General features: G+C 40.0%; 1 protein-coding gene across 1 annotated transcript; it reads left to right on the top strand.

The window, feature by feature from the left end:
• The first annotated feature begins 178 nt into the window (after positions 1-178).
• hgd (homogentisate 1,2-dioxygenase) lies at positions 179-25591 on the top strand. Its single transcript, XM_035415708.1, has 15 exons — positions 179-350; positions 5242-5313; positions 6204-6292; positions 10314-10419; positions 11881-11940; positions 12064-12155; positions 12246-12280; positions 13179-13258; positions 14525-14624; positions 16878-17002; positions 21623-21727; positions 22616-22742; positions 23026-23207; positions 23831-23990; positions 24534-25591. The coding sequence occupies exons 1-14, from the start codon at positions 336-338 to the stop codon at positions 23972-23974; spliced, it is 1332 nt and encodes a 443-aa protein (XP_035271599.1). The 5' UTR covers positions 179-335; the 3' UTR covers positions 23975-23990; positions 24534-25591.

Raw genomic sequence — 25591 nt, 5'->3', positions numbered from 1 at the left:
CAAACTAGGAAACCACGAGCCAACTTGTGGAATGGTCACTGGATGATTTATAACGCGAAGCAAACATAGGATCATCCAGCGCCTGCAAACCTATTGGTCTTTACACCCAACCTGGAGTGGTGACGTCACAGACGGTGTCTGGGTTCAATTAAACGCACATTGAGAAATAGCTTGAATTCAGCAACCCCCCTGGAACTGCCTCACTCGCACACAGGACAGGAGCGCAAAGGTTACGGCCGCACATTTCGTCACCTGCTAAAGCTATCTAAGATTTAACCAGTGTAGCATATTGTTAACGTTTTTGGGGTTAAAAAACTTCCAAGATTTTGCTTCCAATGGCTGGACTACAGGTAAGTTTTCTGAAATACCGAAGCAACCCCAGAATCGTTTACGGATTCTGCAATGAGAAGTAGGCTACGTTTGGCAGTGATTTTACTTTTATATAGAAGAAAAGTATCATTCAAAGTTCATTTTGTTTGTGACAGTGAAGCCACGTAACTCAATCATATTGCAATTACTTTAAAATATTTTGTCCTGGTGAAACAAAAAAAAAACTACGTGAGAAGCAGTTATAGTAATACTTTTAAGCATAAAATAAATATGTTGTTCAGAGCTCATGAAGGGCGTTCCTCGTGGACCAATCAGATAACTGGAAACTACAACTTCCCAGATGTTCTCCGCGAGCGGTCCTTCGTAGTTGGCTTTTATGGCGGCGTTGCTCTTCACTGTACAAGTTCTTAATTTTTATTTTTTAAGTTTAAAGTATCTGTTCTGACAAACCATAACAAGACAAAAAGACAACTTGCATTAGTTTACAGCCAAAAATACAACTGTGGGAAGAGGAAGTACGCGCAAACTTTACCCACTTTATAGTTTTCTTAATAAGCGGAAATATTCTGTGCCTGTTGAGTAAAGTTAAAGCCTGATAAATTGCAAACCAAATTATATGTATTTTATTTCAGCACGGTAGATTGCTGTTTACGGGTTCTTACAGCGTTATAACGGTGTTTCAGGTATATTGTATATCAGATCATATTAATTGATTAGCCTCTGTAGAGTAGTTGCTTGCATTATGTTTATCCCAAAATAATTGTTTCCACCACAAAATATATTATTTTAAATACTTTATGAAAGGAAATATAATTAGTAAGACCAACCAATACTTTTTTGTTCTGTAATGTGCTCGCCTATTTCTTGAACGATTCCTTTAGAGACTATATTTATTTAATTGTTTGCATTATACACTTACAGGTGAAATCACTGTGCCACACTCAAACGTAAATCACATCAGGTGGATACCTTATTTGTGTCACTGACACTAAACCATTTGTGGAAATGGACGAGTTAAGAGAAAGGAAATAGCAATGAGCTGAACATGCACTGTGTTAAAATAAAGTCTAAGGAAAAATATATAAGAATTTAAACCTGTTTTCACCAACCTTATTTGATCAAGAGATAAAATGGCTGTGACAAAAATTGGGAATAACAGGGCTGAGTTTGAAAACCTGTGCATTAGACACATGCAGTCGGCAAAAGCAAACTGGAGGGCCATTCTATAAGTGAGTCTACGTATTCAGGAACAATGTTCTAGAGTTTTATATTAGGCTTACATTTGAAGCCGTAATGGCACTTAACTGTGGACACCACACGTCAACGTGTACTAGACGTGGAAACGCCTCCATAACTCGCCGTTTCTGCACACAGTGGATGACTCAGCACTATTTCTCTGGTCGCGCATTAAGCCACGGGCATTCTTGTGTGAAGGGTCTTCGACATATGCATATAATTTTAAAGAGCAAGCCAGGGAATACTTTGGAGCGACGCGTTTCAACGAAGCTGAGAAATGTGTTCTGCACATTATTTTATTCGACGTCCACTGAGCACCGGTGCTCATGCAGACCCACCATATGTATTAGGGAAAGTTTTTTGGCATTGCATATTAGTCTATACCTTTCTTCAGAAGATTTTAACACCATGCCTTCTCTGTCTTCTGCACGAATGGGACTAATTGTAGACTACATGTTTATATCTAGAATGAAAATACAGACAGGTGACAAATTAGTAAGGTGTTGGGTCACACAATCCACCAGAACATCTTCAATGTGTCTTGGCATAGATTCTACAAGTCTCTGGAACTCTACTGGAGGGATATAGCATCATTCTTCCAAACAACATTTCCTCATTTGGTGTTCTGATGATGGTGGTAGTGAGCGCTGTCTAACACGTTGGTCCAAAATTTCCCATAGGTATTCAGTTGGGTTGAGATCTGGTGACTGCGAAGGCCATAGCATATTATTCACCTCATTTTCATACTTATCAAACCATTCAGTGACCCCTCATGCCCTGAGGATGGGGGCATTGTCATCCTGGAAGAGACCAGTCCCATCACGATAGAAATGTTTCATCATAGGATAACGATGATCACTCAGAATAACTTTGTATTGTTTTGCAGTGACCCTGCCCTCTAAGAGGATAAGTGGACCCAACCCATGCCAGGAACATGCCCCCCCAGAATATAACCAAGTCACTGGACCCCCTCATTGTAGGGGTCAAGCATTAAGGCCTGTACAGTTCTCTTGGTGTATGCCACGCAAGCACTCGCCCACTTGTCGAGAATATGGTGAAGGGTGACTCATCTGACCATATAATTTTTATCCACATCTCTGTAGACCAGTGCCTATGGTTTTTTCAAATGTGCATTTGCCATTGTAATGAGTGGTTTATGCTCTGCAACCCTACTGTAATATCCCTCTCTGTGTAGTTGTTAACAGACTGTTCTTGCTGAGTCTGATCATGTCCTGCATTGACATTCTTAGTCTGCTGAGGAAGGGTTGCTCTTCTGTTTTTCCTAACATATCGCACTAATGCACAAGCATATCGACCATCGAATGTGTGCTTTCAACCACAATTTCCAATCCTATTTACTGATGTCTTTCCCACAGATATAAATGCAGATGTCACTGTTCCTATTGAACCACTAGCCAGGTGAGCAGTCTTTGTGACTGAAGCACCTGCCATCTGTGCCTCAATTATGAACCCTCTTTCAAAGTCACTTAGATCTTTTCCTCTTGGCATCTTGATCCAAAATCAAGGTCAACTGGGGCTGTTCAGCATTTTTATACATGCCACAGAGCATAACATCCTATCATGCTTAATTGTTTCATGCAGTACACCTGTATTGAAGCCTCTGTGTTCATTATGATTCTCCACTCATTTATTCAGGTTTTTCCTTTAATTTGTCACCCGTCTGTATATTGTAGCACGGAAAATAAGTATATTGGGCTGCTGGATGGCTAATCCTATCATTCAAACTATGGGTGCATTTATGTGCCCCATAGTTTGAATGGGAAATGTTGCAGAGATGAGACTTGCCCACAACAGTACATACCAGACTGGGAGAAAAGAAATATATTTGGGTAAAAATGGCATAAAAGCATACAGGTGTAAGGCCTACTGTATAGATTACAATGTTCTCAGTAGGAGTGTATACCTCAAATTTAAACCAATAGGCAATGGAGCAGAATTAGAACTGGAACGCTTGGTTCTAACCCATCAGGTAACATGCCACAATTTCACTTCTTACGCAGTTCTGTCATGTAGTGGTTCACCCACATTTCAGCAATTTGGCAGATGCTCTTACGAAATGAAAACATATGACTGCGTGATGCATGATGTTGGAAACCACTAAGCCAGTGGTTTCCAACCCTGTTCTTGGAGATCTATGGTCCTGTAAGTTTTCATTTCAACCCAGATTTGGTACACGTGATTCTACTCATTAGTCGCTCATTAGTCACTTTTCTCATTACTTTTCGCTCCTCACCTCCTTTCCTCCACTCCCCCACTGCTACATGTCTCCTACCTGGAAGTACCGGGAGGAAAGGAGAGAATGAGGATGTGTGAAGAAAACTGGGACAACTGATCTGCTTCATCATCAAAGCTGAGGTCGACTATTAATGAAATAGCACTATAATAAGCATTTTTGCATAGCCCACAAACAGTCCCATAACCAATCATAGATCTTACACATGATCGGCTCATTTAAAGCTGCAAAATAGCTTTTAAGTTTCAAGCACAAGTAGTTGCATGTACAGTGCCCTGTACAATCATGAACCTGGCATTGTGATTCATGTCAAGACACTAATTAATATACAATTGGTAACATTAGATCAAAATAAACATCTCGCAGTACAAGCAAACTTAATTTACTGCAGTTCAAGAAGTTTGCCCTATGTCTGAACATTCAGAGCACCTCACCCACCCATAATTTGCCTCATATACTATACTGAAACAGCCTTAATTTTACTGCCAGTTCATTGCATCTCACATAGGCTAATTCAGAAACATTTCTGAAAATTAGTAAAACTTTCGCTTCATATTATCTGAGTTATTGTTTCCCAATGTTCAGTGTTCACATTGAAAAATAATTATTTCCCACTGTAATACCTGAAATCAAATTTGTTGGTAATAAATACATCCTTTGGAAACAGTTGAGTAAATTAATTAATGAATACTATTCACACACTGAAATAATGGTAGTTGCCATGCTTATTTATGTTTAGAGTCATGTTCATTTAAGCAACATTCATACAAGCAAAGAAAAAACCTCCTTCCTGTCTTAATTGCTGAATTTGTCTGTGGAATTAGAACCACAAAACTAACTGATATTTTGTCATCCAGTAGATTGTAGACAATCTAGCCTTCGTGTAGGATGCTATGTGTGATAACTTACTGAACCAAACACAAATTTGATGTATCCTTCGCCGGATGAGATGAGGAGCCGAGTTTGAAGCCACTTTGCTCGTCTCCTCCAATATTGGGAAGTTGGAGGGAGGGAGGACACAAAGATCAGTTTCCAGGGCACAGAGGACACAAGGTGGTAGTGGACGAAAGGAGGATACATTTTTAGAGTATTTAGACGCACCCTAACAGTTGAATGAGGTGTGCTTTGTTACGGTTGCATTGAAAACCTACAGGGCAGTAGATCTCCAGAAACAGGCTTTGGAACCTCTTATCTAAGGCCGAGTTTCTTAAACTATGGGTCGGAACCCAAAATGGGTTATGGGAGTGTATGAGGTGGGTCCTGGAATGAGTCTGTAGTCACCTAAGCCATGCTTGTATGTGTACTTCACAGGTCCCTGAAAGGTACAAAATTTCTAATTTGGGTCCGAATATTAAAAGGTTTAAGAACCAGTGCTCTAAACAAACTTATTGTTTTGGTTTTCGGCTCTCTCTTTGTTGCAGTACCTGACTGGCTTTGGTAATGAGTTTGCCTCAGAAGATCTCCGCTGTCCAGGGGCGCTGCCTGATGGGCAGGTAATGCTCTTCACCTCTGGCTGCACCCACTGAATTCCCTTCTGCTTTGAGCTCCATGGGTGGAATGCACTCACAGTTTCAGAGCACTACTGTGTTTCATTGGCAGGCATAGTCTGCTCATGGGTTTGCAGTATGTGTTGTATTTCACTTTTCCTGTTGGTTCAGGTCCTACTACTGTCACCCCACCTCCCCACCCCGATCCCCAGAATTTAGGGCCTACGTTCAATGTCCAGTGCTGTAGTTGACATCCTGGCCTGCTGCTACAAGGTTAAAATATACATGTCAGAAAACAAAAAAACTGCTATGATGTGAATGTTTGAATGAATTGAGAGTATTATTTATACAAATGTATTTTTGTCATCATTTTTGTTTGTTATAGACAAGGTGAGGGGTTTTATTTTGTGGTGCCATCACATTAGTGCAATCATACATGGATATTTTTGGGAAAGTGTGGATATGCTTTAATGCAATAGTCATACATACTGTACAGCTGCCAGCTCCTGTCTACAACTTTCCATGAGCACCTCTGTTTCCTCATTTAATACGTGCGCCTCCTTTGGGGCTGTGCCTTCAGGATGTGACATCAGGATGTGACATGACATCACACTGATGCATTCCAATCAGGAAATGACATTTCTTGCCACCTCCTGAGGCATGAATAGTTCAAAACATTTATAGTTCAAAACAAGACCAGGTCAAAACCTAGTATATGGCTGGACCGAACCGGCCGACCATTGGTGTAACTTCATCAGTCATCAGTCACTCAGTCACAGACATGCGTGGTGTAACTTCATCACTCACTCAGTCACTCGGTCACAGACATTCGCATTCATAGGGCTGGCACCGCTGTTGCGGTCCAGCCAAAAACATGTGACAGTTTCCTTTTCCAGAATAACCCCCAGGTGTGTCCCTATGGGCTGTATGCCGAGCAGCTGTCTGGCTCAGCCTTCACCTGTCCGCGGCCGGCCAATAAGCGAAGGTAAGGTGTTCAGTGTTGAGAATGCTGGCTCGACGAAGGGAACATGTGAATGTGACAACGAGAAGCCAGTAGCCAGGATGCTGCATTGCTGCTTTTAATCTCAATGCTGTTCCTCGCTGTGAGCAGTCTCTGTGTGGCTGTTGTCTCCATGGTGCCGGTCAGAGAGCTCGCTTATCTGCTGTGGAATAAACCTGTCTGTTTAGGAGGGCAATTAAACCCCCGAGAGGTGTTTGCTGTGGAGTAAACATGCCACGCAATGATGCTGTATTCATTGCTTATCTGTCTCATCTCTACACAGGAAAATGCACGCAAGCATACACACATGCTCACCCCTTGTCTCCATCTCTTTCTCTCTCTCTCTCTCACACACACACACACCAATGCACACACACTGCACGTATAATGGAAGATTGTGGTTCACTTCTTTGCTGGTTCACTGCTACTCTTAAAGACCATGTGCAGCATCCCTTTTCTTACATTTAAATTGTTCCTTTAGTTACTAAATTACAATATATATGTATTTTTGTCTACTTATTAGACTTAGAAAATATAAAAATCCTGCTTTGATGTAAAACCTGAATTTCTTAATATAGCAGACTCAAGACTGGCTAGGCGTGTCAGTTCTGTCCTAATTATTTATGCATTCACTTTTGATTGACAGCCTGGGCCGCTCATTTAGCTGTAACATAATAGTAATACCACTGGTAGCCTACAACATAGGACCCTAACGTTACAGGATAACCTATGTTAGCACCAAGCGGCCAAAACAAGACTTCGTTTTTGAAGCTCATTTCCTGGTCTTGTTGTTCCTGGTTGCTCACTAGCGCCACTACGGTTGGCTCCAGGTGTTTTCATATCCGGTTTCTATGTAAGTCTACGGTACAAATGCGGTCAAAATACAAAGTCAATAATTTTTTCTCATGAGAACAAATAGTCACAACATGTGTATTTTATTCGTCTTATGACTGTCCATGGGTCGATTTCATGATTTATTGTGTCATTTGGGCACTGTTATAATATTTGTTGTGGACCAATGAGGTACAGTTTGCGTCACTTCCTGATTACTGCAGAGTGACCATAGACTGGGCTACAGTCTATGGTCACTGGGGTGGGAGGTGGCGCCTCTTGGCCTTGACATTGCGGCTCCGACTACGGTCCACCTGTGCGAAGTCAGAAAATGCAGGCATCCCATTTCGTAGTGATTTCATTATGGCGTGTGCTATTTACAGCTGCACTAGACGACCATAAAATAATCCTCCTCTTAAGTTTTTCGGTAGCCGAGTCATTTTTACTATTTCCTTTAGCCTACTTAACCAAATAATTCGTTGGCAGAAAGCATAATCAGCTTGCTATATTTGGTAGTCCAGTAGCCTATGCTAAAACATAGCCATTTGACTAGCTAGCTAACCCTAAACTGCAAATATTCAATCTGTCAAACGTGTTTGACGGCTTGTCAGTCGTGTACATTCCGTAAATGTCTACGTGGGCCATACTTCACGCATGTGACAAAGCTACTATAATCCCGATTTTGGGATAGACACTGCAATTTTTTCAGTTTCACGAAGCGAATTAAGAGTCTTAAGGTTTACTTGCTGAATAACATACAACACACGATGAAATCACACACACAGAATTTAACGAAATTAACCATCTTTGTAAGACTGGCATTTAGAAAGGAACATGTTTTTAACATTCAAGAGACCGACAAGAGCATTTAAGACAGTGGTTCTCAGAATCGGTCCTGGGGGCTCCTTGCGTATATTGGCTTTGATGATTTACAATAAAATAATAATAATAGCCTACTAATTAGAAATTCAATGTACATTATTTTTGTCTTCATGCACCAGGTGGAAAACTTGCTGTACAAAGTCCGCTGTCATATTTACACGCCTGCAGATCAGTTATTAAAATACTTGGTAGATTTGTTAATCACCGCTGACAGTGTTAATTTTTATTTGGTAGAAAGTGACTTGCGAACGATCGGTCAGCTAGCGTCACCCAGCAAGTGAACACCACAAACGGGGATGGAGTAGCTAGTAGCAGTTACTGGCTCATTGACTGACTGTGGCGAAAACCTACGACGATAACTTGCAGGTCTACCAGACAGTTATACGAAAATTAGCCTAGTCAAATCACCAGTAGCCTACACATCTCTGATTGATTGACCATGGTGTAGTCGATGTTCTTCCCCTGTGGTTCATATTGCTAATGCGTGAGCTAACCACGGATAGCCTACCTAGCTCACTGGCAAGCTGGTATGCTAGCTAAGCATATTCGTTTTGCTGAGAAACATAAATTGAAGATAACTGAACATAATTGTATTATTAATGTCATACATATAACGTGATTACATGACACAGTACAGTCACGGATGGAAATTAAACTCCGTAAACATTTGATAATATATTTCAAAACATAACGGCAGCTAGCCTCAAGTTCGTTCTGCAATCGTTCGTTCAGGTTGATGGGCTTTTACGCACCGGACTGTCAATCACATTGTAAAAATCACAAGACCGCTTAACTCTATGGTTTTGGCTCCAAATCGACAACATGGCCGCGCCCGCCATTGTGCTTCAAAACGTGTTTGACCCACGGAGAGTCAATGGGTGACGTCACAGTAGCTTTGTCCATATTTTTTTTTTAGTTTCTGGTTAGCACATAACATTATCGATTGGTTTTTTGCGGCAGTAACGTTAACAGTAACAGTCTGGAGAATAAAGTATCTCAACAGCTAACGTTAGCTATATTTACACAAGATAAGTACAGCTAATTGCTACATTAGCAAAATTTTCGATAGCCAGACAGCAAGTAAATTGGGGAGATGAGGTTAACGGTAAGGTTATAGTTTGTAGGCTTGATTCTATTAATAGCAGAACGTCATCTAGCCCGAACGGACGCTTTCTGGTTGAACGGATCGGTTCTGGTAAACGGACAGTGAAGTAAAGTGAGGTTAGGACGGCTAACATTATGATTTGTAATATAATCTATATCAACGTAACTTTAACGTTAACTGATCGTATTAAGCAAAGGCTTAATTAGATTATTGATAGCATCAAAGCTATCTAGGATTCCCTGGTTGGGTTAGTTAGCTACGTTGCGTTTCATGCACATTGAGCTAGACGGCATGCGTAAAACACCTAAAGTAAAAAGACAAACCTTATCTTGATCTTGATTGATAGTTGGCACAGCATCTGGCTTTAGAAACATTGTCTTGACAAAACCCATCCTCTTCTATTCATAATTGTAGAATGATTCAGGGGTACAATGTGTACTGCACACTTTTGTCACCTGTGATATTTCTAACTTTGCACTGTTTTGTTTTTCTACATAATCGATCCAGACCTTTCGGAGACTTGGATCTTTTGGCAAGGCGTGAAAAGATGCATTCCTACCTCTGCAATCTTTAATCGCACAATAAGGCATTGTTCAACTGGATAGTTAGCTAGTGTTCAGCAGACCCGCAAATTATGTGTTTGAGAATTTGGTCACGGCTTTGAACTTGGGAGCACACACGACATAGGCTACATATTCATACGGGGTGAGTGTTTTGGCCACCACACATTGGTCAGTGCAAATTAGAAACGTTTGTGACATCACGAATTTGGTCTCAAAACCAACAATACAAAATACACCACCAGGTGGCAATGTCGAGCATTGTATAGTTTTTAAGGGAAAAAATCAAATCCATTACATACGTATATGAACTTTTAAAATCAATGTGTAAGTAACCTTATAGTCTTTGGTTATAATATAAGCATTTTAAAATCATGATTTTGACTGTTAAACCCTGCTCTACACACTATAATATTAATGAATGTTTATAATTACTGATACTTTTGAATAATACAATGGCATAGACTAGGAGCTCCCTAACTTGTGGAGGGCACAACTGCCCAAACAGCATCCCTGCATTGTAGTGGGAGAGGTAGCATACTCTTCACGTTGCTGGAATGTTGTGGTAATGTTGTGTGATGGCTGGGTTGCTGTAATGGTGACACCTTTCTCCTGGACATGGTTCCAGCTGGCTGTACCGCATCCTGCCATCTGTGTGCCACAAACCTTTTACTGCAATGCATCATGATAACCTCACAGACAACTGGGATGAAGTGGAGCCTGACCCTAACCAGGTGAGGGTGTGGGTTGTCCTTTGATATAATCATACACCCAGAGATATGGTGACACACCTTTCATTGCCATGGCCTTGTACCTGTGTTTGTTATACATGTAATTATGCCTGCGTATCCATCATGTTTTGCTTATGGCCTAGGCTGTACATTCTAAAAGTTCCAGCTACAGATGTTGTGTAAAGAGTCACCTAAAATATTATTATTACTAGCAGTAGTAGTAAGCGGAGTTGTTATTAGTACATGCAGAAGTATACCTAGTAGAACAGGTAGTGTAGAATTAAGTGTTAAATTATCAATTTCTTTTGTAGTAGTGATACTAGTATAGTAGTAATGCTAGCAGAAACAGTAATTGTGTTCGTGATAGTTTCATTATCAGTAATAGCATTGTTGCTATTATGTCATTCAGTTAGTAACCTTTTCAAAAGCAGCTTATAATGGCCAAGAAATTGGTGGTAACAACTACAGTATAAAAAAAGCATGTACAGTATAAAGAGATGCCAATTGAATGTATCAATTTAAAAACAACAATGCATTTCCCATCACAGATAATGACTCAATTCAAATCCCATGATGCATGTTATGTCAGTCAAGCCACATTTCCCTTCACATATGAATGCTTTTTCTTGCTCCTGTGGCCATCTTAAAAAAAAAAAAAAACCACATGGAACTGCATCCTGCTGTGAAAGTCCCAAGAGCTTTGATACCAGAAAACAATCTCTGGAGCTGTTTTACACTTCAGAACATACAGTACAGCCTCACACACAAATACCTGCAGCACAGCAGCATATTTAAACAAGGCACCCTGCAAAGCTGGCTTTTACCTTGATTGTTTTTTGTGACAGGAACAGAATATTTAAACATTGCGATGTGATACAATTCATCGAGGTCACTTGTGATGGGTGGATGCATTCAGCAAATGCATGCTGCCATTAAAATATTCTTTAGACATGCAACTAATCAGTACCATTATCCATTAATTGTGTTTTGGCCCTTTAACATCCCATATGGATTTCACCTCTATATACAAATATTACATTACATTACATTTATTATCTAAAGCGACGTACAATGAGTGCATACCGAAGGTCATTGGAACAACATGTACAGGTAATGGCCCTGATAATTAGTGAATTGCTGTTTTACATAGTTTACACAGGTAAGGAATCCACAGTTAATTAATGAATTACTCTTCTGTATAGTAAATGTGTGGGTAAAGCACAATTAATTTTTGAATTACCTTTATTTGTAGTAAACACAGGAAGAAATGAATTAATTTTCCCACTGGGACTGCCCTGTTGTTTACTTTAATGGAATATTGAGCAAATTCAGTGTAGAGCTGCTGCAATATGAGTGAGCGAATAGGCAAATAACTGAATGGTGATTGTGCGAATGTGAAATTGGTTGAATGAGTGATGATTGTGTGAACGAGAGAATATGCTTACTGACCCTTATTTCTTTCAGCTCCGCTGGCTTCCATTCATCATTCCAAAAGCCTCAGAGAAGAAGGTGGATTTTGTAATGGTGAGTTCATTTTCAATTCTTGTCCACTTCTTCAATGATCAACAGTAACTGACTCCACTCCGTGTCCATGTTGCATGTTCCTACATTCTGATTGGCTCTGCTTTTTTCTGACTTCTATGTTAGGGCCTGCACACTGTGTGTGGAGCAGGGGATGCCAAAGCTCGCAATGGGATTGCCATCCACATCTACACCTGCAACACCTCCATGATTGACAGGTTGGAGTCATTCCTGATTCTGTAAAAACCTGGAGTTTGGAAGCTCCATGCTGAATCACACATTGGTGTACTCTATTTTGTGTTGTGCAGGTGTTTCCAAAACTCAGATGGAGATTTGCTCATTGGTGAGTCTGGACAGTGCAACACAACATCCAAATATAGCCTACAGCTTTCAAAGTGCATGTAATTTTTAAAGGAGAGCTGGCCGTCCACCCTCCTTTTCGTATTTTAACTCTTTTTTCAAAAAGGGGGAAAGCAGAGAGTGTTACAGATCAGAAACCTTGCTTGCATAGACCCAAGTACAGCAGCATACTACAAGTACAGCAGTCAGCTTGCTGGAATTAAATGCAACTGTAATTATAAATAGCATGAACATAGCAGTGAAATGCAAAAACAAACCTTTGTCTTTAAGCATTCAGTATTTTAAAACAAATTTTACTATATTTGTAATTAACAAAAGCAGTGATGACCTTGTCCTGGAAATTATCTTATGTAATCAAAATAAACCACTGAAACAAAATTAACACTAAACTGAACTGAACTGAATTTAATATGCTTGAAAATGTGATTCGAAAACAGGGCTTTTAGTATGAAAAGCCAGCTATCATAAAGAGCGTTCTGACCAATCATTCATAATTACTCCATGTCTGCATGAAAACTACTTTTCATTGACTGGAAGCTCTTACAGTATTTCCTGCTGCTGTATTGAGAGTACAAAAAAGTAATCCTTATCAAGATAAAGGTTTGGTTGAATTTCATATGCTATAAAACTGTTGAAGTGTGTTTGATTGACTTGGTGCGCTACATAACATATGAGGAAATTCAATCTTTTATCTGAATAGGCAATTATAGGTAATGACAGTGAACTAGAGACCCTGGGTAATATTGGTCATATCATACATAGGAGACTCTTGGTAATGCTTGATGACAGGGGATTCTGGCCAGTGTAGTGGATTGAGAAAAGGGTTATGTCATGACCTATGGGCAGGGTTTCATGCCAGCTGAACTGTTATCCCCTTTTAGTTCCACAGCAGGGAGGAATCCTGGTCACCACGGAGTTTGGGAAGATGATGGTGGAGCCGAATGAGATTTGTGTCATTCAGGTGAGAGTGTCTGCTGTGCTGGTATGGCTAGTTGTAGAGGCTGCTGCAACTGTAGTATGATTTATAAAAACATCTGAAACGTATTAACCAGCCAGACTGAATGAATGAGTGAGTGAAACATTGCACTTTTTCAGATGCTCAAAGTACTTTATAATAATCAGGGGGAAACTCACCTCAACCACCACCAATGTGTAGCAGCCACCTGGGTGATGCATGGCTGCCATTTTGAACCGGAACGCTCACCACACATCAGCTAAAGTGGACAGGGAGAAAGCAATTTTTGACAAATTAAATCAAGGGATGATTATTAGGTGGCAGGTTGAGAGAGTAGAGTTTGGGATTTTAGCCAGGATTCCAGGGAATTCCTACTTTCTGCAACAAGTGCCATGGGATCTTTAATGACCACAGTGAGTCAGGACCTTGGTTTAACATCTCATCCAGTACAGTGTTCCCATTCATGCACTGGGGATTGTTTGATCCGAAGGAAGATTGCCCCCTGCAGGGCCACCAACACTATTTTCAGCAGCAGCTTCATTTCCCTGGAGGTCCACATACTAGCCAAGCCCACACTTGCTCAGCTTCATCCATTCTAATAGGAGCAAGATCCATGGTGGTATGACTGCTAGCTTAAATCTCATTTCAAAGTTAAATCAAGTTGCATCTTATTTCATACAGAACAAGCAGTCTCCAAATTTCAAAAACCGACAATCTCTGAAAATCTTAGCAAATTTAATTGAATATCATTAGAATATGCCAGTAATTTAAGAAATCCGGCCCGGAATATGTGTTGTAATAATCCTGCAAAGACACCAATGGCACAAGCAGTGCATAGAGTACCATTGTGTTAAGTTAATGGACTGATTTCTTTTCAATGGATTGAATTCAATTCATTTCTTGAATTGAATGAAATGAAATGGGATTGACCCCAGCCTTACAGATTTACCTCAGGTCAGATAAAATAAACCTCACTGTCTAAGTGTAGTTCTCTGTCAAAATTAAAATGTGAAGTGAACTCCAGGGAGCAGCATGTAGCCTGATAGATAAAGCACAGGCCAGATTAACAGATTGTAGAATGCAGATTTAGCCATTCTCTGTACATCCAGCTGGGATAACTTCTCAGTACCACTGCAGGCCTCCAAAATAGTGAGAAGGAGCCAAACATCTCTGTACCTAAAATGCCAAGAGTATTGATTTTTAACTTTTATAGTACAACACACCCCCTTCCTCCATGGTTACTCACATGCCTCTTTCACCTGTGTGTTCCAGCAAGGGATGCGTTTCAGCGTGGATGTTTACGGGGAGACCAGAGGCTACATTCTAGAGGTGTATGGTGCCCACTTTGAGCTGCCGGATCTGGGTCCCATTGGTATGTTGACCCGCCCCCCCCCAGCCAGCTCCTGCCCCCGCCCCCCAGCCCAACAACCCTGTTGTGGAATTTATGAAATTATCACTTAAATGGAAAAGTACAGTATCTCCACACAAACTTCAGTCTATGCATATGCTCAACTGGTAAATGAAAAGTCAAGTTGCAAGCCGAAGACATGATTTATTAATTTGGTAAATTTGGTGAGATGTCGGGCATGTGTATCAAATTCCAAAGAAGTTGTTGTACCAGTTAGCTGATTTCTTGCCTTTCATTGAAACTATCAGCAATCAAGAGGTTTTATGTCACACTGTGATCTAAATAGTAATTAATTACTGAAAAAATGCTGCAGAAATTAACATTTCCTGTGAGAGGTGAAGAAATAACTTTACCAGCATTGGTAAATGCTGTGACAATAAATATGATAGCAGGGTGGGTTAATATGACCATGTGACAAACAAATCATGTGTAACGTAACGTAACGTAACGTAACGTAACATAACATAATGACAAGAACAGGCCATTCAGCCCAACAGTGCTCGTCATTTTCCTAACTAAATTAGTGCTCTGATTACCTACAGACTAGATAGTATCTAACACTGTATCAAGCCTAGTCTTGAAAATCCCCAGAGTTTCTGCCTCTACTACGTGACCTGGCAGGATATTCCACACGTTGACTACTCTCTGTGTGAAAAACATTCTTCATAATGTCTGTATGGCATCTACCTTTTGTTAATTTACCATTTTGTTGGACTAACAGAACTCAACCTAAAGAATCTCTTGTAGTTCACTTTGTTGATCCCCTTTATGAATTTAAAAGCCTCAATCAAATCACCCCTGAGTCTCCATTTGCTAAGCTTGAGCTGAGGTTAAGCATCTTTAGTCTTTCCTCATAGCTTTTATCTTTCTTACCAGGAATCAATTCTGTTGCTCTTCTTTGAACTTTTTCCAGAGCCTCTACATCATTCTTGTAGTACGGTTCCCAGAACTGCACACAATACTCCAAGTGGTAGGTGGTAGAAATAGACGAGCAGTGTTCGGCTGAATGGCCTGTTCTCGTCTTATGTTATGTTATGTTAAGTGTGGTCTAAGAAATGTGTTGTGTAAGATAAGTATAACTTCCTTAGATTTATACTCAATACTTTTGGATATATATCCCAGCATCCTGTTGGCCTTTTTGTGACTAAGATGTAATAAAATGACCAACCAATCATTCTTTGCTGAATAAATGTATTATTCGATATGTTGGTGTAGGCACTTGAACTTAATATTGAACTTAAAATGATGTCACAGTGAGAAATAAACTTTTTGTGCTTTGCTGTTCTATAGGCTACATAGCTACACTAATGAGCTTGCATATTTGCAAGCCAAGGTATTTGGCATGAGCAGGGTTTGTGAATGAATGGACTCCATTGCCTATAATGCCTTGTGGCTCAGGAATGGCCCTCCTTATACTGCAAATAAAGGTTATTTAGAGGGCACATCTGTTAAGCTTGTGCATGTGCACTATTTACAGGATGTGTGTTTCCTTAAAATAATGTGCATGTGTCTCATATGCAACATTAATAATCAGCCATTTTTCATGCATATGAAGAATTTTCGAATTCATCATATGCTGAAATTTAGAATTACATTTATCATGCAATTTACGCAAAGTTTGATAAATAACACAGCAGGATACAGCATATTGAATTTTTACATAAGAATAACAAATTATTTAATTGAAAAAAGGATGTTCATCATCCCAACTAGACTGTTCATTTTGTTTACTGTCTAGAACAGGGTTTTCCAATTTTACCTAAGAAGGACCGATGTGGGTGTAGAGTTTTCTTCTAGTCCAAGAATAACACACCTGACTCAACAGCTAATCATGTTTTTCAATCAAGGCCTGGATTTCTTTAAAGTTGTATGTTTTAGTCCTGGGGTGCCTACAGGGATTTTGGGCCTCATGAAAAGATCACACATTGGGCCCCACCACTCTGGAAAATCCTATGTTCTAATATTTTTTGAGGGCCCCGGTCAGTCAGGGACCTTGGGATTTTCCTAACCCCCATGTATGTGCCGCACCTGGCTGGGCTACAATAAAAGACCGGTCCTCTCTGGAGTGAACACCCCCTGGTCTCCAGAAATCTGTCAGACCTGGCCTTGAGCATGCTGAGGGTCTCTGCTGACTTGCATAATGTATGACATGACTCATGGCACAAGGTATTAATGTAATGTAATGTATTTATGCCACATATCTGGCTTCTGTGCCAGGCGCCAATGGTCTGGCCAATCCCCGGGACTTCCTGGTTCCTGTTGCGTGGTACGATAACCACCCAGTGTCCAGTGGCTACACCATCATCAACAAGTACCAGGGAAAGCTGTTCTCTGCCCAACAGGTGTGTATGTGCTCTGTGCACACTGTGCAATGTGCATTGTATGCTTAATATGTGTGTGGTGTGCGGTGTATAGTTTCTGTGGTCTGTTGCACATTGAATGTATGTACTACATACACTATTTACAACATATACTATGTTGGTGTCACAGTCTCCCCATTTCATCACATAACATAACATAACATTTTGTTGCTCTTTTAACTTTTTCCAGAGCCTCTATATCTTTCTTGTAGTACGGTCCCCAGAACTGCACACAATACTCCAAGTGTGGTATACAAATGTATTGTATAAGATACATAAAACTTCCTTGGATTATACTCCATACTTTTGGCTATATATCCCAGCATCCTGTTGGCCTTTTTTTTACGGCTACAGCACAGTGCCTAGAACCATTACTCCCAAGTCTTTTTCAAACTGAGCACATTCCAATTTTGTTTGCTATTTTAAATTTCATTTGCCAGGTTTCCACCCACTTCTGGATTTTATTTAAATCTCGGGTTACTTTAGTAGCTTCGAAACTATTAACTGGGCCTCCCAGTTTTGTATCATCTGCAAATTTGACTAATGTACTTTCTATGTCCCTGTTGAGGTCATTGATATAAATGAGGAGCAGTGGTCCCAGTACTGATCCTTGTGGTACTCCACTTCTAACAACTCCCTGCTCAGACAATGTCCCTCCTACTACTAATCTTTGTGTTCTACCCTGTAGCCAGTTCCGAATCCAATCTGAAATACATCCTCTAATTCCTACTGTCTGCATTTTACTAACAAGTCTCTCATGTGGTACCTTATCAAATGCCATTCTAAAATCTAAGTAGATAATATCATACATCTTGCTATAATCAAATCACTTGGTAGCATCTTCAAAGAATACCAGAATGTTTGTCAGACATGACCTTCCCATAAGAAAACCATGCTGGCTATCCCTTAGGATGTTGCTATTTTCAAGAAATACTTTCAACTTTTCCCTAATGATAAATTAATATTTCACATATTATGCAAGTTAAACTTACAGGCCTGTAGTTTCCTGGATCAGTACGGTCACCTTTCTTATATATTGGAATTATATTACCATGCTTCCAGTCCTCAGGTATTTCTCCAGTTTCTAAGGACTGTCTAAAAGTACCTGCCAGTGGTTTAAAAATGATGTCAGCTAACTCTTTGAGTACTCTAGGGTATATGCCATCAGGACCTGCTGCCTTGTTTGTCGTTAGTTTAAGTGATTCATGCAGTACTTCTTTATCCTCTAATTCAATATCTGATAAGTGAATATGCCTCCCAGTCTATTAGTAACCTCATCTCTAGAAAAACTCTCAACAATATAACTATAAGAGCCTCTCGGCTTCCCGTAGTTCTTTTTTAACCTTAGCACACATATTACAATATTCAGCTCTATTACTCTCAGTGCTGTCATTTTTATATATCTTATACCAAGGATCATACCAAGGATCAGTCTCACACATAACTCAAGTCTGGTGGGAGTCTTCGGGTGTCTGGGTGTAGCAAAGTGCATTGATCAGTTTCAATGCACGTGTGCAGTGTGTTTTTATAACAAATGAAGGGGAAGAGTGAAATACACTTGCTTTATTACACTTAATTTGTATGAAAAACATACACATACACCCCCTCCCCCACACTATGGACAATTTAGAGTCTCCTATTGGCTTACCTGCATGTTTTTGGGCTGTGGGAGGAAACCAGAGTACCCGGAGGAAACTTACACGAACATAGGGATTCGAACCCAGGGCCTTCTTGCCGTGAGGTGACTGCTACCCGCTGCACCACTGTGCTGCCCTTGTAGAATTCAAGTTAACTAAAATAAATTGGAGTTGAAAGCACTGGTTATGTGGGCTGTGACACACACTGCCATTTCTCCGTGCTCTGTTTTCCTGTCTGAACCTCTCAAAGATCCACATTCTGTGTTTTTTATTAGCCGGGCATTTCTTGTGGTTAATTTGTAAAAATCTGTAATTTATTTACACCACAAAGAATTCCTCTGAAATGCCATGTTGAGTAAATAATTAGATAAGATCATGGAATTAGAACAGGATTTGGAGAAAAAAAAGTGCATTGGCAGTCTGGGGCGTGTTGGGAGTACATATATGTAAAACAACTAAATACATAAACAAAGAAATAAGGGAGTTGACTTTCAGCAGCAACCCCCTTCGATGTGCAGATCCAAACCCGACCATGGTTCAGACTTTTTCTGTACTCCACCTTTTTTCCCCTCTGTGAATGATGGAACACAACACTGGTTTTGCTCTGGGAAAGAAGCCATCTCATCTGCTGTTTTGTTCTCCAGCTGAGATTGGAAATTGCTCAAATTAACTTATTATTTGCTTCACTGGGCCAATATGTTTATTGTGTGTGTGTGTGTGAGAGAGAGTGTGTGCGTGCGTGTGTGTGTCTCTTATGTTTTTCGATTATAATCAAGTTTGGAGGGCCTAGTTGTTCAGAGTTATATATGGTATTGTAATGCATTTCAGATAGTGTCCCTCAGAGCACTAGGGTGCAGCAGGATTGTGTGTGTGTGTTTGTATTTATGGAGGTGTGCGTATATAGGTGTATAGAGATAGTGGGGCACAAGGCTGATGCTGTAATGAATTCTATTGATTTCACAGCCTTTATTGAATGCCACTTCAACAGAAACATTATCAGTGGAGCGCTATATAAAATTGCTGGGGTTTTAACGATTATGATAGAGAAATTTCACCGCACTAACCACCCCCACAATCCCATTCTTCTTCCAGCTGCGGAACATTAGAAGTTTGGGACAGTTTTACAGCAGGGTCCAATTACTCAATAGCACACTGTTGAGAGTAAGGGACAAAATAAGGGTGAAAAAAGACAGACTTTTCCTAGAGGAGGGAATGAAACAGGATTCATACAGAAATCTGAAAATGTTTTGCAATAAACCCTCGTACTCGTGCCTTACTCTTGGAATCTCTTGGGATGCTACAGAGTCTAAAATAATGACCTCTATGAATGAATGGATGTACATTCAGAAAAATTGTGATTACAAGGGCTGGCCTCATTACTTACGGGGATGATTTTTGATCAAAATGAATAATAATATATAAATATATAAATGTGGAATTTATCCATAACTCAATAAATAAATGAACAAATACAGTAATAAATGGCAGAACAATTCTGTATAAATAATTTGGCTTTTAATATGTGAATTTCCGTATTACTTCTCATTTCTGTGTGTATGTCCTTTTGTTGTCTGACAATGCTCTGGGGGGCACAGGATAATCTAAGTCATGAACATCATTACCTTAATTTCTTGCCTATCTTAGCAGGTGAACATAATGGCATTCAAAATAGATGAAGGCTACTAGGTATCTAATTTGGTAGCTTTTTTATTTTTGAGGTAGCAAGATGACAGTCAACTGACGAAGCTAACTAGTCGACTGGCTAATTAGATAGCCAATATGTAATATAATGGTATATATTTTCTAATGAACTCATAGTCAGCTTATGCTTTACAAAATGATCAGTAATCATTCAGTTGATTGTATTTTTCTGTCTGGTCTGGTAGACCAATAGTAAATGACTTGAACCCAGTGGAGCATGGACTGACACTCATTCATTAGCATGTCAGCAGAAGAAAACACACAAATAGTTACTAAATACAATGAAAGTACTTTCTGGATCAGATTGGATTGGTCTAGAGTGCTTACAGAACTATGTCAGGCTTGGCCTTGAGCACTCTAAGCTTCTCTGCTGACTTTTATGAAATAAATAAATGAATAAATAAACAAACCCAGACTTTATTTATGGGGCTGCTGGGTGGCCCATCCTGTTAAGCACTGTGGATGGAGTGTGGATGGGCCCCACGGTCTGGTATCAAATTTTGACTGCCAGTGCCATCTGTGGCCTGACAATAGGTTGTAGGTCTTCCCAGAGGAGTAATTCAGCCAGGATGGCTTTGTCTCATTGCTCAGCGACCTCTGCTGGTCAGTTGGGAACTCATAGTCTGCATGCTCAAGCTGGACATAACCAGCACAAGCCTGTGCTAGCTCAACTTGTCGGCTGTGGTGTGAGAAGAGGCTGCAGTCTCCCTATTTAAAAGTAGAGGCTGCGGTAGTGAGGCTGAGGAATTGGACATTTCTATTTAGGGGAATGAGGTGGATAATATATTACATATATTCAACCTTTATTGTATTTGTTCAACCTTTAACAGATTTGATTTGTAATTTATATAATGTATTCAGAAATTTATTTATTGATTTAAGGATGTACTTCCTCATTTTTTATAAAGGAAAAAAGAGCCAAAATAATTTCCCAAAAGCAAGACAATCTGATTTCAATTTTGCTGACGTCAAAGCTTTCTGTACAATGTGCTTTTTGTGTTTCTATCTCTGCTGTTGGTGTGAATTGATTATTGTTTTTGTGTTTGCATGCATACAGAAGTAATTAAACTTCAGATTTAAACAAAAAGTCAGATTTCTTCCTGGAAGGGATTGAAATCTGATTTTAAAAAGAAAAATGTCCCTTTCTCATCAGGCACTACAACAGTACAAGTACTACACCAGTCATTGTTGTCCCAATTTTCCATCAGTGTTATTGAATGGTGTGGTCTGTATTGTGTCAATGGATCCCTTCCCGTGACTGTAGGATTTCTCCCCCTTCAATGTGGTGGCCTGGCATGGCAACTACACGCCCTATAAATACAACCTGGAGAACTTCATGGTGATCAACAGTGTCGCTTTCGACCACGCGGTGAGTGAAATCCATTACCTTGCAAGCACACATATGTACACATACAATTCATATATAATCACAGGAAGTATATTTTTCCAAACTGTTTGAAAACATTTTCCAGGAAGGAACTATTTTCTGAAATTATTTGAGTCTGAATTATACAAGCATTCAAGTATCTATGAAATACTTGTAATAGATGGGGCTACTATAAACAATTTTAGCATACAGCTGCTTAATTATGTTGAATTTAGCGGGTGTTTAAACTTTTTCTTGCTTCTGTTCCTTATTTTGAATTCTCCTCAACCATCAGTAATTGCACTTATTAACTGTTGGGGAACTACTGAACACAGAAATGCACTGTTTGAGTAAGTGATTCAGGTTATACATTACTGAAAGTAATCCATTTCAGAAACTTTAATCCAATATTTTGGAGTGAAGAATTGAATGAAAATATATTTTGTAAATATCTCAGTAACATATCATAAGTAGTAATAAATAAGTGTATGATAACATGATCAAATAGCTTGTAGAGATGCAAAAGTAACAAGTAAGTAAATATAAGAACCATCATAAATCAGTCAATCAACCAGATTGTAGTTTCAAAAGCACTTTTTTTTTTTGTATTCAAATGTTTTAATTGGTTCAAAGTGTTATTTATAATAAGAGTTTGTTAAAAATATAACAGAGAGCATATGTACTAGACGTTTCTTTGGCACAGGAATGATGGTGGAGTTAATGAGGTCGTTCACGTTTCTTATCCTTGTTGTAACATGGAATCCAGAAAAGGAAGCAAGACCAGGAAATTAGGAAAAACTATAAAGTACCAAAATGCAGCCAAAGTCACTCTCTGTCACCATTCTACTTCCTGTCTCGGCACATTGATTGATCCTCTTTGTTGTTTTGCAGGACCCTTCCATCTTCACCGTGCTGACGGCCAAATCCACACGCCCCGGTGTCGCCATTGCAGACTTTGTAATCTTTCCTCCTCGGTGGGGAGTGGCTGACCACACCTTCAGACCCCCATATTACCACAGTAAGACCATAGAATGTTACCTGTGTTGATGCCTTGCGAAGACTTTGCTTTTTAACTTCAGAAAATGGTTATCATCTTGCTTATAGTAAAACAAATTCAGATTGCTTTTCACATATTGCTATATTTTTGTGACCTTCTAGAATTACTGACCTATTATACAGTTTTTATATCCAGATATTGCCATTCATTTTGTCCCTTTCCAAAATACTGGGTCCTAAACTTGAGTGGGATGTGCACAGATGTGCTGTGCATTGTGTTAGAGCTCCCCCTGGCTTCTTTTCAGGGAACTGCATGAGTGAGTTCATGGGCCTGATCAGAGGGCATTATGAGGCCAAGGAGGAAGGCTTCCAGCCAGGAGGGGGCAGTCTCCACAGCATGATGACCCCACATGGGCCTGATGCAGACTGCTTTGAGAAGAACAGCAGTGCCATCCTGAAACCAGAGAGGGTTGCTGAGGGAACTATGGTAAAATATGATGGCTGAATTCCTAAATTGTATTCATTTGAACTTTTTGTTGTTATTATTTGATCCACTCTTACTGACATTTGGCCTGACCAATGTTAAAAGATCATAAAATTTAGTATGTATACCCTAACTGGTGCACTTCATGTAAGTGACTGCTGTGAAATTTTTATTTTGTTCACATGTTGTCTGGAAACTCCCATCCCACGCCTTAACAATGGGCCCTGCCCCCAGTTTGGGAAACACTGGTTTAGTATCCAGGCAGATTCTGTGGTGGGCAAAGAACTACTGTAAAATAACCTAACATGGCCACATGGGGATCTGCGCATGTTCCACTGTTGCTTGTAATGGGTTCTGTTCTGTCACAGTGGTCTTACAGTTCTCTTTAATATGTTACAATGTACTCTTGTGATGGAATGATAGCTGAAATATAAATGGCCAAAAATGCTCCAGATCTGAACAGTGTTTTTACTTTTAAAGGCCTGGTTTGGATTGGATTGAGAAGAGTGGCATTGTGAAGGATGTGCTCTTTGTAGAGACACAGAAGTCTGGTACACTGAGGCGATGTTTTGTTTTGTGGAGCATATGGCGTAGTTACGGTGTATCTTCTCATGGTTCTCCAACAGGCTTTCATGTTTGAGTCCTCCTTCAGCATGGCTGTCACCAGATGGGGCTTGGACACCTGCCAACGCCTGGACAAGAGCTACTACAAATGCTGGGAGCAGCTGAAGAGCCACTTCAACCCCAACTGGAGACCCAGCAGCAAGTAAACCTGCAAAGAAACAGGTACCATGCACATACACACACACACACACACACACATGCACATGCACATGCACACGCACGCACACACACGCACACACACAGCTCACCTATGTACAGCAATCAGCCAAAACCAAAAACAACACACACAACTGAGTGATGCTGATTCTTCAGCTTTGGTCTACATACTTAAAGACTACAAGCTGTGGTAGACAAATATGATCTAAAATATGATAAAAATATGAGAGAAATGAATCACTTGAATCAAAATCTCTCTCTCCCTCTCTCTCTCTCTCTCTCTCTCTCTCTCTCTCTCTCTCACACACACACACACACACACAATTCATAGCACATTTCCACATTTTACAAATGAACAGTTTGTACAACTGGACCATATGCATTTGTTTTTGCTTGAAAGTACAAAACATGCCTGTCTAAAGCTGAATCCTCTACACAAGCTACACAAACATGATTTATGTGGACCGAAAGTGTGGGTGGGGGGCGCCATCATGTCATCTATCCTCAAATTTGGCCTATCGTCTATCTGCCCTCTTCTCTGCCCTGCAGGTTTCAGAAGAGCTGCGCCTACATCAACCAACTTAGGAGAGGGCCCAAAGCCATTTAATTGATCAACATACCAACCCACCAAACAACACGAGAGGGAGTGCTGTTATTCTGTATCAGCACGGCTGTGATTTGTTGGCCCGGGGCCGCAGGCTGAGTGCTGAATATAATCGTGACCTTGAGTGTAATAAGCTTTTATACAACAGTTCTACTAGCCTACAAACTCTATCAAATAATGATTGAGACAATAGATGATGATTTTGTTGTTCATTAAGCCCCACCAACAATTATAGTTCTTTCATGTTTCAATTTAAAAATCATGAAAAAAGTGTTTTTTTTCCTAACAATGTATCAATTAGAATGTAAACAATTCAGACTGCTGGGTTACAGTAACAAGTTCCAGTGCTATTGCACTGTATGTCAGCAATCGTGGAATGCCTCTTGTCCAATTACATTACTTGACCGGAACTAACTGGCATAATCATCTTTATTAGCTGTGAAGTTGGGAATATGCAGTGCAGCAGAAAAATACATAAATAGCACATACTCGGCACTCGCAAATAGAGATATGCACACCCACTGACATTCACAAGCGCACACTATTTATCCTCCCCTAAACACACTTACACACACATGCACACACACATGCAAGCATTTCCAAATACACCCTGATGCATGAGCTCATTCATTCACGCCCACAGAAACACATGCACACTCACAGTAAGGCAGAACCGAGTGAGATAAATACAGGAGTGAGGATGGAGAGCTGAAGGCCTGTTCGGTATGTAGATGAGTTAATTATAGCCTTTTGCCCATACAGCATGTGCACGCCTCCCAAAATTCTGTGCAAAAATCATCTGTATGCTCTGCTTCTTCACAGCAAATCTGTTCAATCCCTTTACTGGTAATTAGAAAATGGATGCTCAGTCTGCTCTTCTTCTGCTTGGCTGTAAACCACAAAACAATCATGCCCCTTACAAGGTTACCAAAAAAAGTTTTCAAAGCATAATCTGTGGTCTTCTTGATGTTAAAGGTAAAAATAAATGATTTTAGATTCACTA

Source organism: Anguilla anguilla, chromosome 4 (assembly GCF_013347855.1).
Source record: "Anguilla anguilla isolate fAngAng1 chromosome 4, fAngAng1.pri, whole genome shotgun sequence".
In the NCBI taxonomy this organism is placed as follows: domain Eukaryota; kingdom Metazoa; phylum Chordata; class Actinopteri; order Anguilliformes; family Anguillidae; genus Anguilla; species Anguilla anguilla.
The sequence above is the reverse complement of the archived record's forward strand: the minus strand, read 5'-3'. Positions and strand labels throughout refer to the sequence as shown.

Coding starts and splice junctions, on each gene's coding strand:
- hgd (XM_035415708.1), top strand. Junction 13,259..14,524: donor ATGAGATTTGTGTCATTCAG/GTGAGAGTGTCT, acceptor TGTGTGTTCCAG/CAAGGGATGCGTTTCAGCGT. Junction 23,208..23,830: donor GGGTTGCTGAGGGAACTATG/GTAAAATATGAT, acceptor GTTCTCCAACAG/GCTTTCATGTTTGAGTCCTC.